The sequence below is a fragment of the Oncorhynchus mykiss genome, chromosome 1 (genome assembly GCF_057628025.1).
Source record: "Oncorhynchus mykiss isolate SJ-2025 chromosome 1, ASM5762802v1, whole genome shotgun sequence".
In the NCBI taxonomy this organism is placed as follows: Eukaryota; Metazoa; Chordata; class Actinopteri; order Salmoniformes; family Salmonidae; genus Oncorhynchus; species Oncorhynchus mykiss.
The window spans coordinates 14,720,457-14,734,984 of NC_143022.1; the positions used below are offsets into that span (position 1 = coordinate 14,720,457).

The 14,528-nt window shown below is 42.9% G+C and overlaps 1 protein-coding gene across 1 annotated transcript in view; it reads right to left on the reverse strand.

Annotated features, from left to right (window-relative positions):
- LOC110539125 (growth hormone-releasing hormone receptor-like) overlaps positions 1 to 14,528 on the reverse strand; it is a 46,239-nt gene that overhangs the window by 21,787 nt on the left and 9,924 nt on the right. Inside the window, exons 2-8 of the mRNA XM_021626148.3 lie at positions 13,166 to 13,274; positions 7,807 to 7,914; positions 7,483 to 7,580; positions 5,443 to 5,540; positions 2,450 to 2,582; positions 2,111 to 2,264; positions 1,132 to 1,192 (exon numbers count right to left, since the gene is read on the reverse strand). Of these exons, the coding sequence (XP_021481823.2) occupies positions 1,132 to 1,192; positions 2,111 to 2,264; positions 2,450 to 2,582; positions 5,443 to 5,540; positions 7,483 to 7,580; positions 7,807 to 7,914; positions 13,166 to 13,274 (761 nt within the window). The remainder of the gene's footprint in view (positions 1 to 1,131; positions 1,193 to 2,110; positions 2,265 to 2,449; positions 2,583 to 5,442; positions 5,541 to 7,482; positions 7,581 to 7,806; positions 7,915 to 13,165; positions 13,275 to 14,528) is intronic.

Genomic DNA, 14,528 nt, shown 5'->3' on the forward strand with positions numbered 1-14,528 from the left:
TTACAACAAGCATTGGAAACAGTGTTTAAACCCTTTACAACAAGCATGGGAAACAGTGTTTAAACCCTTTACAATAAGCATGGGAAACAGTGTATAAACCCATTACAACAAGCATGGGAAACAGTGTTTAAACCCATTACAATAAGCATGGGAAACAGTGTTTAAACCCATTACAATAAGCATGGGAAACAGTGTTTAAACCCATTACAACAAGCATGGGAAACAGTGTTTAAACCCATTACAACAAGCATGGGAAACAGTGTATAAACCCATTACAACAAGCATGGGAAACAGTGTTTAAACCCATTACAATAAGCATGGGAAACAGTGTTTAAACCCTTTACAATAAGCATGGGAAACAGTGTTTAAACCCATTACAACAAGCATGGGAAACAGTATATAAACCCATTACAACAAGCATGGGAAACAGTGTTTAAACCCATTACAATAAGCATGGGAAACAGTGTTTAAACCCATTACAACAAGCATGGGAAACAGTGTTTAAACCCATTACAATAAGCATGGGAAACAGTGTTTAAACCCATTACAACAAGCATGGGAAACCGTGTTTAAACCCTTTACAATGAAGATCTGTGAAGTTATTTGGATCTTTACGTATTATCTTTGAAAGACTGGGTCCTGAAAAAGGGACGTTCATTTTTTTGCTGAGTTTAGATAAAGTTTTTTTGTAATTTTTTTGTAACCTGTGTCACGCCCTGACCTTAGAGAGCTTTTTATGTCTCTATTTTGGTTTGGTCAGGGTGTGATTTGGGTGGGCATTCTATGTTCTTTTTTCTATGTTTTGTATTTCTTTGTTTTGGCCGGGTATGGTTCTCAATCAGGGACAGCTGTCTATCGTTGTCTCTGATTGGGAACCATACTTAGGTAGCTTTTTCCCGCATGGTTTTTGTGGGTAGTTGTTTTCTGTTTAGTGTTTTGCACTCCGATTCCTCCTCTTCAGAAGACGACACCCGTTACAACCTGTTTTTGCTTTGTCATTATGGGGTATTTATTGTGTTTGAGGAAAATAAATCATTTATATAAATTTTAGAATAAGGTTGTAATGTAAAAATGTGAAGGGGTCCAAATGCACTATACAGTACTGTGAGAGAATGACAGAGTAATACTCACTCAGTATCCTCAAAATACACCCTGGACCCAATCCATATGACTGTGAAGATGATGGGTACACCTAAAAAAGTAAGGCCAAGAATCAACTTGAAAAGGAAACATGTTCATGTAAAATCATAACGTTAATGTAATGAGTGGAGGCAAATGTAAAAGTTTGTGAAGATGGAAGAAGGAATGTGCTGTTTGGCTGAACATGAGTGACATATAGTAATTATAGAAAATAAGATGTACATTTTGGACTAGTCGGTGGAATGTAACAATTATATGCTGAGATGTAGCACTTACTGAGTAATTATGGAGAACATAGAACTAAGTACTACTTGCAGTAGCTGGACAGGTTTTTCTAGAACTTCTCGGTAACCTACTCCCCGTTCTGCTTCAGTTAAATACACCTGAATGTCTAAGGACCAAGCATTGAAATGGTAAAAGTAATGTATTTAAGCATTTCATTAACTGAGTGGGAAACACCTGCTGTTCACATCTCAGCAGAATGTGCATCATGGTCCGATTGCGGGAGAAATGGTGACAGAACTATTAATTATCAATCTGTTGATTCATATGCATATCAAGGAGGCACCTCATTGAAGAAAAAATCTGTATCTCAGATGATTAATAACTGTAATAAGCATGCAACACTAGACAGCATAGGGGGGAAAAATATATTATTCAACTCTTAATCCAATCCAAAATACCAGTGAGAATTGCCACAGGCCAATAAGTTTAACTTAGGAGTAAACTTTCATTATGGAACCATCTATGTAGAGAGTTATTTGTGCCATTTAAAAATAGTAAGCAAGTGATGTTTTGTTTTGCACAGTTTGAGTTCATTTGAATTCATTCTAAAAGTGCATAGTGGAATGAATATCAAACAGGATTTGAATAGTGACACACCACGAACCCAAGCCACATAAACAAATGGGTCTTAAATGAACTAAAGGAATTACTACAGACAGACAGGGGCGAGGTGGAAAGTGCTTACCCCAGCCCAGCAGGCCAAAGCCCAAGAGGCAGCGACGGTAGTGGTGGAAGGAGGAGAGGAGCAGTGAGTTGAGGTAGAGGGCCTCAACCAGGAGCCAGAAGAAGTTAGTCATAACACAGTAGTGACAGAAGGCCACTGATGCCTTACAGGCTGCCTGGAGAGAGGGGAAAAACAGGGAAGAGGTAATTGAGAGAGACAATCAGAGAGAGAGAGGGCATGGGAAGGAAGACTGAGAAAGAGAGGTAACAGTAGTGGGAAGTGGAAGGTGCAGTGGTTGATTTACGGTGGACAGGGTGCATTGGTTGATTTATGGTTTACAGGGTGCAGTGGTTGACTTACGGTGGAGAGGGTGCAGTGGTTGGTGTCGTCGCTGGCGAATAGTGTGGCGTCCTTGATGAACACAGCCACCGCCTTTAGCATGAAGGTGACAAACAGCTGGATGTGAATATAGTTCCTGGCACAGTGAAGCCTCCTGGGAAGATCCACAGAACACGGTCAGGACCAAGGACCGCAGGTTAAACACAAAGCAGTGTCAGGACCAAGGACCAGAGGGCAAACACAAAGCATGGTCAGGACCAAGGACCACAGGGCACACACAAAACACCATCAGGGCCAAGGACCGCACACACAAAACACCATCAGGGCCAGGACCGCACACACAAAACACCATCAGGGCCAGGACCGCACACACAAAACACCATCAGGGCCAAGGACCGCACACACAAAACACCATCAGGGCCAAGGACCGCACACACAAAACACCATCAGGGCCAAGGACCGCACACACAAAACACCATCAGGGCCAAGGACCGCACACACAAAACACCATCAGGGCCAAGGACCGCACACACAAAACACCATCAGGGCAAAGGACCACACCCACACAAAACACAGTCAGGGCAAAGGACCACACACACAAAACACCATCAGGGCAAAGGACCACACCCACACAAAACACAGTCAGGGCAAAGGACCACACACACAAAACACCATCAGGGCCAAGGACCGCACACACAAAACACCATCAGGGCCAAGGACCGCACACACAAAACACCATCAGGGCAAAGGACCACACCCACACAAAACACAGTCAGGGCAAAGGACCACACACAACACCATCAGGACAATCTTCAACTTAAGCCTACTAGAAAGTGTGTGCCCTCAGTCCTGGAGGGAAGCAAAAGTAATTCATCTACCTAAGAATAGTAAAGCCCCCTTTACTGGCTCAAATAGCCGACCAATCAGCCTGTTACCAACCCTTAGTAAACATTGAGTTTGACCAGATAAAATGCTATTTTACTGTAAAGAAATTGACAACAGACTTCCAGCACACTTATAGGGAAGGACATTCAACAAGAACAGCATGTACACAAATGACTGATGATTGGCTGAGAGAAATTTATTATAAAAAGATTGTGGGGGCTGTTTTGTTAGACTTCAGTGCGGCTTTTGACATTATAGATCATAGTCTGTTGTCAATCTCTCATGGCTCAAAGTGGAGGAGAGATTGACTTCATCACTACTTGTATTTGTGAGAGGTATTGACATGTTGAATGCACTGAGTTGTCTGTTTGAACTACTGGCACACAGCTCGGATACCCATGCATACCCCACAAGACGTCTCTTCACAGTCCCCAAGTCCAGAAGACTATGGGAGGCCCACAGTACTACAGAGCCATGACTACATGGAACTCTATTCCAATCAAGTAACTCATGCCAGCAGTAAAATGAGATTTAAAAAACAGATAAATATACACCTTATGGAACAGCGGGGACTGTGAAGCAACACAAACATAGAAACATGCATACAAACACATGATAACATACACACTATACACACATGGATTTTGTGTTATAAATATGTGGTAGTAGAGTAGAGGCCTGAGGGCACACATTTATGTTGTGAAATCTGTTATGATTTCATATTTAACCTTTATTTAACTTGGCAAGTCAGTTAAGTTCAAATTCTTATTTACAATGATGGCCTACCCCAGCCAAACCCGGACGACGCTGGGCCAATTGTGCGCCGCCCTATGGGATTCACAATCACAGCCGGATGTGATACAGCCTGGATCCGAACCAGGGACTGTAGTGATCCCTCTTGCACTGAGATGCAGTGCCTTAGACCGCTGCGCCACTCGGAGCATGTACTGTAATGTTTTTAAAATGTATAACTGCCTTAATTTTGCTGGTAGAGTAGCTGCTGCCTTGGCAACTGCTAATGGGCAACAGCTAATCCATAATAAATACAAATACAAAAGGACCACACACACACACACACACACACACACACACACACACACACACACACACACACACACACACACACACACACACACACACACACACACACACACACACACACACACACACACACACACACACACACACAACCCTGTCAGGACAACCCTGTCAGGACAACGGACCACACACACAACACCGTCAGGACAAAGAACACACACCCACAACACCGTCAGGACAGAGGACACACACACACACACACACACACACACACACACACACAAAACACTGTCAGGACGAAGGACCACACTTCTCGACCAACAATTGAAAGACATTAAAATTAGGTCAAGGAGAATAGTACAACAATAGGGGAGCCTCAGGTTTAGAAACAATAATATGTTGAGAAGAGTCCCTTAAGCAAGATGGTCCTGGGGCTCTGTTCACAAACACACCCCACAGAGCCCCAGGACAGCAGCACAATTAGACCCAACCAAATCATGAGAAAACAAAAAAACTATAACTTGACACATTGGAAAGAAATAACAAAAAACAGAGTAAACTAGAATTCTATCTGGCCCTAAACAGAGAGTACACAGTGGCAGAATACCTGACCTGTTGCCACGAGAAAAGGACAACCAGTGAAGAACAAACACCATTGTAAAAACAACCCATATTTATGTTGATTTATTTTCCCTTTTGTACTTGAACTATTTGCACATCATTACAACACTGTAGACATAATATGACATTTGAATGTCTTTATTCTTTTGGAAGTGTCATTTTTACTGTTAATTGTTTGTTTCACTTTTGTTTATCTACTTCACTTGCTTTGGCACTGTTAACATATGTTTCCCATGCCAATAAAGCCCTTACATTGAAATTGAATTGACAGAGAGAGAGAGAGAGAGAGAGAGTGCGTGCTGGCGTTAGCAGGTGTTTGTTACTGAGATCATAAATTATACCACTCGGCTTTAGTATGCCACCCCCCTCTACTGTATTACAGTAGAGTATGCAAATTCTAGCCATTATTTTTCTTCACCCAACAACGACCTCAAAACAATCTCCTGTTGTGACCTTTGACCTCCTCCTACCTGAAGAGCAATAGGATCACCACGGCGATGAAGAGGAAGACCAGGGAGGTGCCGTAACCAATGGTGTAGATCAGCTTGACAGTGGCAAAGTAGGAGTCCTGCATAGGTTTCACATAGAGATCAGAACCCATATTCAGGCTCAGAGTAGTGGAACTGATCTAAGATCAGCTTCACCATGTCCATATACTTTTGTTCATTATGATCTAAAAACAAACAGATCTTATATCGGCACTCCCACTTGACACCAGGACCTGTACTCATGAAGCCTCTCAGAGTACGGGTGCTCATTTAGGATCAGTTCTCTATTTTAGATCATAATAAGTACAATTATATGAACAGGGGGACCTGATCCTAAATCAGCTCTGAGGCTCTGGGGTCATTCCATGTCATTTCAGCAAACCATGACACCCACTCAGATTATTCTGAAATCGTTTCTGTAGTTAGAAACAGATAAGATAATAATTCCTGAAACACTATCCAGAGTAGTGCAGGTGCAGGCAGTGATCGGTTGAAAAGCATGCATTTAGTTTGACTTATATTTAAGAGCAGGGGGGCTGAGTCACTGGCTTGCTAGTGCTCTCCCATGCCGTCCCTAGGAGGGGTGCATCAAGTCTTGACAGAAGTCAAGTCACTGACGTTACACCACCCCCAAAGAGTTAGTCTGTCTTATCTGGTGAAATTTTCCTGCCTTATCTGGTTTCCTGTGTGATCTTAAGCATTCTTCCTCTAATTCTTCCATCTCTCTCTTCGCTCGCAGAGGACCTAGGCCCAAGGACCATGCCTCAGGACAACCTGGCCTGACGACTCCTGACTGTCCCCTTCCCCAGTCGACCTTTCTGCTGTTCTGCCTGCTGCTATGGAACCGGACCTGTTCACCGGACCTGTTCACCGGACCTGCTACTTTATCCCGGAACTGATGTTTTAACCCTCCATCTCTCTCTGCCACATCTGCTGTCTCGACCTCTGAATGATTGGCTATGAAAAGCCAATTGACATTTACTCCTGAGGTGCTGACCTGTTACACCCTCTATAACCACTGTGATTATTATTTGACACTGCTGGTCATCTAGGAACGTTTGAACATCTTGAGGAACAGTCTAGTCTTAATGGCCACGTACTCTTTTAATCTCCACAGGCACAGCGAGGTTCCTGCTTTCTAGTTTTTTTTCCTAGCCACCGTGCGTCTACTGTATATCTGCATTGCTTGCTCTTTGTGGTTTTAGGCTAGGTTTACCTATAAGCACTTTGTGACATCTGTTGATGTAAGAAGGGCTTTTTAAATACATTTGATTGATTGAAAGTATTATGGAGCTGTTGCTTAGAGTATTGATAATTCAACCTTTGTAATGCACTCCCTTTGAACATGGTGACTTTTATCCCCCCTGTTCAGAGAAATTAGCCATTGAAGTCACTTGCAATCTTTACCATAAATGAGTGTGACAGTACCAAGTGTTGCCCACTAGATGTCGCTGTTCCTGCTACTGCCACCACACCCTTTTATAAATGTTTCTGGTCTCTTGTGTTTTATAAAATTGTCTTTGCAACTTTGGGTAGAAAACCAATTGCTTTTGCTCATGATGATAATATCAGTCCCATGACTTGAATGAGATTTCCAACTATAGGTTTTTTTCACAACTGCCACCAGTTTGGCCCCAAAACATTTACAACATTGACATGTTAAACACCATACCATTATTTGACTATGAAACCCTGAAAACCAATGGTGTTCACTACATTGATGGTTTATATTTAGGATAATGTTTACAGCTTTATCATGGTATTTTAAATACATTTTTAAATGATCTTATTTGATGTTATATATATTTTACATGTGATGGGGCCACACAGAGGGCCAGAGATAATTACAGACACTTGTAATAATTTTGTAATAAATACCCAAAAAGGCCACTAGATGTCATCGATAAATTCATATATTCCTTGAAAGTTACCAAAATGTTGGTTGTTTACTGGTAAGTTTCCAGTAATATACCCTCCCTTTGCAACCCTACCCCTGAACCTTATCTCTAAACTCTCTTTCACCTCTGGAATGGGAACGTCGTCGCCCACACTACAGGCTGTGTGGTACGGGGGGAAGGGTCGCGACCATCCGATGCTGGTGCAGTTTCTGCTGACTGACCCTGCTGAGGTAGAGGCCAAAGGTTAGGGGTCACCGGGGATGAGAAACAGAACCCCCATGAGGGGCGGGACTATGGGCTGTCAGTCACTGTGACTGACAGGGATTGAAAGCCAGTGGAAAACGGACGAAGATAATTACTGTATAAGAGAAAAACCATAACATATTACCTGTATATCATTGTACTGTACCACCCACTATGTGAACTCATACACAAATGTCACCTGCACCTGTGTTATTCCCCCAAAAAGAGAAGACAGCAGGACAGGTTGTGTTGATCATCTCACCAACTGCAGCATATGGCCAGCACACCACAGAGTCCCAGAACGGTAGACAACCTTAGAGAGAGAGAGCGAGAGAGAGAGAGAGAGAGAGAGAGAGAGAGAGAGATTGGTTGACCCTCCTTTGGCAGTAATAACCCCAACCAAACATTTCTGTAGTTGCGGATCAGACCTGCACAACGGTCAGGAGGAATTTTGGACCATTCGTCTTTACAAAACTGTTTCAGTTCAGCAATATTCTTGGGACGTCTGGTGTGAACCGCTCTCTTGAGGTCATGCCACAGCATCTCAATCAGGTTGAGGTAGGACTCTGACTGGGCCACTCCAGAAGGCGTATTTTATTCTGTTGAAGCCATTCTGTTGTTGATTTACTGTGTTTAGGTTGTAGTCCTGTTGCATCACTCAACTTCTGTTGAGCTTCAATTAGCGGACGGATAGCCTAACATTCTCCCGCAAAATGTCTTGATAAACTTGGGAATTCATTTCTCTGTCGATGATAGCAAGCTGTCCAGGCCCTGAGGCAGCAAAGCAGCCCCAAACCCTGATGCTCCCTCCACCATACTTTACAGTTGGATGAGGTTTTGATGTTGGTGTGCTGTGCCTTTTTTTCTCCTCACATAGTGTTGTGTGTTTCTTCCAAACAACTCAACTGTAGTTTCATCTGTCCAGAGAATATTTTGCCAGTAGTGCTGTGGAACATTCAGGTGCACTTATACAAACTTCAGAAGTGCCGCAATGTTTTTTTGGACAGCAGTGGCTTCTTCCGTGGTGTCCTCCCATGAACACCGTTTTTGTTTAGTGTTTTACGTATCGTAGACTTGTCAACAGAGATGTTAGCATATTCCAGAGATTTCTGTTAGTCTAGGATTCATCTTAACCTCATTGAGCATTCTGCGCTGTGCCACTCAAGGACATTCAGAGACCTGTCCCAAAGCCACTCCGGCCTTGTCTTGGCTGTGTGCTTAGTGTCGTTGTCCTCATTGAAGGTGAACCTTCACCCCAGTCTGAGGTCCTGAGCGCTCTGGAGCAGGTTTTCATCAAGGATCTCTTTGCTCTATTCATCTTTCCCTGACTAGCCTCACAGTCCCTGCCGCTGAAAAACATCCCCACATCCCCCATGCTACCACCACCATGCTTAACCATAGGGATGGTGCCAGGTTTCCTCCAGACATGATGCTTGGCATTCAGGCCAAAGAGTTCAATCTTGATTCCATCAGACCAGAGAATCTTGTTTCTCATGGTCTGGAGACCTTTAGGTGACTTTTGGCAAACTCCAAGCGGGCTGTCATGTGCCTTTTACTGAGGAGTGGCTTCTGTCTGGCCACTCTACCATAAAGGCCTGATTGGTGGTGTGCTGCAGAGATGATTGTCCTTCTGGAAGGTTCACCCATCGCCAAAGACGAACTCTGAATCTCTGACAGATTGACCATTGGGTTCTTGGTCACTTCGACCTCATGGCTTGGTTTTTGCGCTGACATGCACCGTCAATTGTGGGACCTTGAATAGACTGGTGTGTGCCTTTCCAAATCATGTCCAATCAATTGAATTGACCACAGGTGGACTCCAAGTTGTAGAAACATCTCAAGGATGATCAATGGAAACATGATGCATCTGAGCTCAATTTCGAGTCTCATAGCAAAGGGTCTGAATAGTTATGTAAATCATGTATTTCTGTTTTTTTATTTATAATACATTTGCAAAAATGTCTAAACACCTGTTTTTCTATTTATCATTGTGGGGTATTGTGTGTAGATTGATGATGGGGAAAAAAAGTATTTTAATCCATTTTATAATAAGGCTGTAATGTAACAAAATGTGAAAAAATGGAAGGGGTCTGAATACTTTCTGAATGCACTGTATATAGACCTTAAAGGGATAGCTCACCTCAACTATGCACTGTATATAGGCCTTAAAGGGATAGCTCACCTCAACTATGCCCAGTATATAGGCCTTAAAGGGATAGCTCACCTCAACTATGCCCAGTATATAGACCTTAAAGGGATAGCTGACCTCAACTATGCACTGTATATAGGCCTTAAAGGGATAGCTCACCTCAACTATGCCCAGTATATAGGCCTTAAAGGGATAGCTCACCTCAACTATGCCCAGTATATAGACCTTAAAGGGATAGCTGACCTCAACTATGCACTGTATATAGGCCTTAAAGGGATAGATCACCTCAACTATGCACTGTATATAGGCCTTAAAGGGTTGGCTCACCTCAACTATGTACTGTATATAGGCCTTAAAGGGATAGATCACCTCAACTATGCACTGTATATAGGCCTTAAAGGGATAGCTCACCTCAACTATGCACTGTATATAGGCCTTAAAGGGATAGATCACCTCAACTATGCACTGTATATAGGCCTTAAAGGGATAGCTCACCTCAACTATGCACTGTATATAGGCCTTAAAGGGATAGCTCACCTCAACTATGCACTGTATATAGGCCTTAAAGCATAGGTGTCAAACTCTGGCCCGTGGGCCAAATTTAGCCCGCGGGGTAATTATATTTGGCCCGCGAGACAATACCAAATTACTACTAGAGCTGGCCCGCCGGTATTATACAGCGCATTCACCACTAATACTACGAATCCCATAATGCTCTGCTGTTTTCGCGCGCCAATCAGGACAGGACCCAGAAACGCTCTCTCCTCTGTGACAGTAGTCATAGCAACATAGACGCTACAACTGTCAGCGAGCTAACCCTTCCCAAAAATGGCGAAAAGAAAGGCAGAAAACAGGAGCTTTCTGGACAAGTGGGAGGCAGAATATCTGTTTACATATGTAAAAGACAAACCTGTTTGTCTTGTTTGTGGAGTCAACGTGGCTGTAAGTAAGGAGTACAACATTAGACGACACTATGAAACGAAACACCATGACAAATACAAGGACCTGGACATGACTCAAAGGAGCCAGAAAGTAGAGGAGATGAAAAGAAGTTTGGTTTCACAACAGAATATGTTTAAAAAAGCCACATCCCAAAGCGAGGCTGCTGTAAAGGCTAGTTATATAGTGGCAGCAGAGATCGCAAAATCAGCCCGGCCCTTTAATGAGGGAGAGTTCATGAAAAAGTGCATGATGAAGGTTTGTGACCTCGTATGCCCAGAGAAAAAACAAGCATTTTCAAACGTGAGCCTGAGCAGGAACACAGTAGCTGATCGCACATGTGATCTTGCCACCAATCTGTATGACCAGCTGATGGAAAAGGGAAAAGATTTTGTTGCGTTCTCCCTCGCTGTGGATGAGAGCTGCGACGCATCTGATACTGCTCAGCTGTCAGTCTTCATCCGTGGAGTGGACTCAAATCTGTGTGTTACGGAGGAGCTATTAGGATTCAAATCAATGCATGGCACAACCACAGGAAATGAAATATTTGAGGAGGTTTCCAAATGTGTAACTGAAATAAAGCTGCCGTGGGATAAACTCGTTGGATTAACGACAGATGGTGCGCCAGCGATGTGCGGTAAAAAGAGTGGACTGGTGGGCATGGTTCGGGAGAAGATGCGGGAAGAGAACTGTGCAGGTGAGCTAACTGTTTACCACTGCATCATACATCAGGAAGCACTGTGTGCCAAAGCCCTAAAGATGGAACATGTTATGACCACAGTAACACAGGTAGTTAACTTTATAAGAGCCAAAGGTCTAAATCACCGCCAATGTAAATCTTTTCTGGAGGAGTGTGGTTCGGAATACGCAGACGTGCCGTATCACACAGAGGTGAGATGGCTAAGCAGAGGAAAAGTACTGAACAGATGTTTCGAGCTGCGTGAGGAAATATGTCAATTCCTGGAAACCAAAGGGAAGGATACAGCAGAGCTCCGGGAGCAAAAGTTCCTGTGTGAGCTGGCCTTTCTCTGTGACATCTCGAGCCATCTCGATGCGCTGAACCTGCAGCTTCAGGGGCGGGGGCGCATCATCACAGACATGTACGCTGCAGTGAGGGCCTTCAAAACTAAACTGTGCCTGTGGGAGAATCAGATGCTGCAAGGAAACCCTTGCCATTTTCCCTGCTGCCAATCCATAAAAGCGCAGATCTCTACCGCCGTGTTCCCATGCGCACAGTTTGCTGAAAAACTCAGTGTTCTCGCCGCTGAGTTTAGCCGGCGATTTGCCGACTTCGATGCCCAGAAATGCAAGTTTGAACTGCTTAGTAATCCCTTCGCAGTTGATGTGGAAAATGCACCAACCAACATCCAAATGGAGCTGATTGAACTCCAGTTCAACGACACGCTGAAGTCAAAGTATGATGCTGTGGGCGCCGCACAGTCTCCACGGTTCATCCCTGACACAATGCCTCATCTCCGCACCCAAGCTGCTCAGATGCTCTCCATGTTCGGCAGCACTTATCTCTGCGAGCAACTTTTCTCCTCGATGAAGATGACCAAAACAACTCACAGGAGACGTCTGACTGATGAACATCTTCGCTCGATACTGAGGATTTCTTCAGCTCAGAGCTTGAGCCCAGACATTGATGAACTAGCATCCAAGAAGAGATGCCAGGTATCTGGCTTGGGCACATCAGATTAGACCAGTGTGCAATAATTAATGTTTTCTTTATGCACTTTTTCTTGCTACAAGGCATGGGCTTGAATGGTTGATTGATTTATTATCATTTTATTTGTAAAATTATTAGCCAGTGGAAAAAGTTTATTTTGGTATTTAAATCAGAAGGCTGCAAATAGAAAAGAGGCATACAATTTTTATTTAAATTTTATTTATTTAATAAATTAATGCCATTGATGTGTTTTTTCATTTGAAATTCGATTTTGCATGTCTCCACTATTAAATTATATATTGTATGGTAATAAGCGATGCTTGTTCCATATTCAATGTTAAAGCAAAACTTGTTTGGGTCCATATTAAAAGGTTAATTTGTTCAATGTTGGCCCGTGACTTTGTTCAGGTTTTACATTTTGGCCCACTGGGTATTTGAGTTTGACACCCCTGCCTTAAAGGGATAGCTCACCTCAACTATGCCCTGTACATAGGCCTTAAAGGGCTAGCTCACCTCAACTATGCCCAGTATATAGGCCTTAAAGGGATAGATCACCTCAACTATGCACTGTAGCTCCTCTCTTTTGTTATTTTATAATACACTTACTACTTTTACACTAGAATCGTTTTGGAATCTGCTCTTTCAACAAACTATTGTCTATAAACCATTTATTCAATGCCAGACTCTCATGTTTACATGTGAACATACTGTATATCATATTATGACTGACTATTCATTGAGATGAGCAGTAAACTGGAGAGTGAGAAAATGTAATGGCTCATTCTAAGACGATAGTGACATGGATACCTAGTGTACTGTGGTTGTTGTCATGCTCTGCGATGTATTGAAGACAATGCCGCTCCTCTCTCTCCAGCTGTAATATATACTCGCAGTCTGGGTGCAGACTGGACAGATCCTGGCGAGAGAGATGGGTCGGGGAGAGAAAGAGAAACAGAAAGTGAGGCAAATATTGAACCAAAAGTTGAAACCATAGAAACAAAACCAATCATTCTTCTCTTAAGTGTATGGAAGAACACTCACGTCTCCCTCCAGAACCCACCTGAATGGCTATTGAAGAAAGTAATGAATGTTATCTACTAGCTGAGATGTCTGCACATTTTATTATTCATTTTAAGTGCACCCAGATGAAATGACATTTTTGAAATTTGAAGGTGGCTATTCCCAAGGAAAAAAAGAACACAAAACAACTTGACATTGACAGAGTCTGTATCCCGAATGTCAGAGAAAGGAAAATTAACCAACAAGACCAACAGAACCCTGAACAGCTTCAATCCCCAAGCTATAAGACTGCTAAATGGTTAGTTAAATAGTTGACCAATAGCTACCCGGACCATCTGCAATGACCCTGTTGACTCATCACATAAGCTGCTGCTACTGTTTATTATCTATCCCATTGTCACTTTACCCCTACCTATATGTACAGTTCAAGTCAGAAGTTTACATACACCTTAGCCAACTACATTTAGACTCAGTTTTTCCACAATTCCTGACATTTAATCCCAGTAAAGCTTCCCTGTCTTAGGTCAGTTAGGGTCACCACTTTATTTAAAGAATGTGAAATGTCAGAATAATAGTAGAGATAATGATTTAATTCAGCTTTTATTTCTTTCATCACATTCCCAGTGGGACAGAAGTTTACATACATTCAATTAGTATTTGGTAGGATTGCTGGTGTAACTGAATCAGGTTTGTAGGCCTCCTTGCTCGCACATGCTTTTTCAGTTCTGCCCACAACATTTCTATAGGATTGAGGTCAGGGCTTTGTGATGGCCACTCCAATACCTTGACTTTGTTGTCCTTAAGCCATTTTGCCACAACTTTGGAAGTTTGCTTGGGGTCATTGATCATTTGGAAGACCCATTTGCGACAAAGCTTTAACTTCCTGACTGATGTCTTGAGATGTTGCTTCAATATATCCACATCATTTTCGTACCTCATGATGCCATCTATTTTGTGTACCAGTTCCTCCTCAGCAAAGCACCCCCACAACATGACGATGTGCTTCACGGTTGGGATGGTGTTCTTCGACTTGCAAGCTTCCCCCTTTTTCCTCCAAACATAACGATGGTCATTATGACCAAACAGTTCTATTTTTGTTTCATCAGACCAGACGACGTTTCTCCAAAAAGTACGATCTTTGTCCCCATGT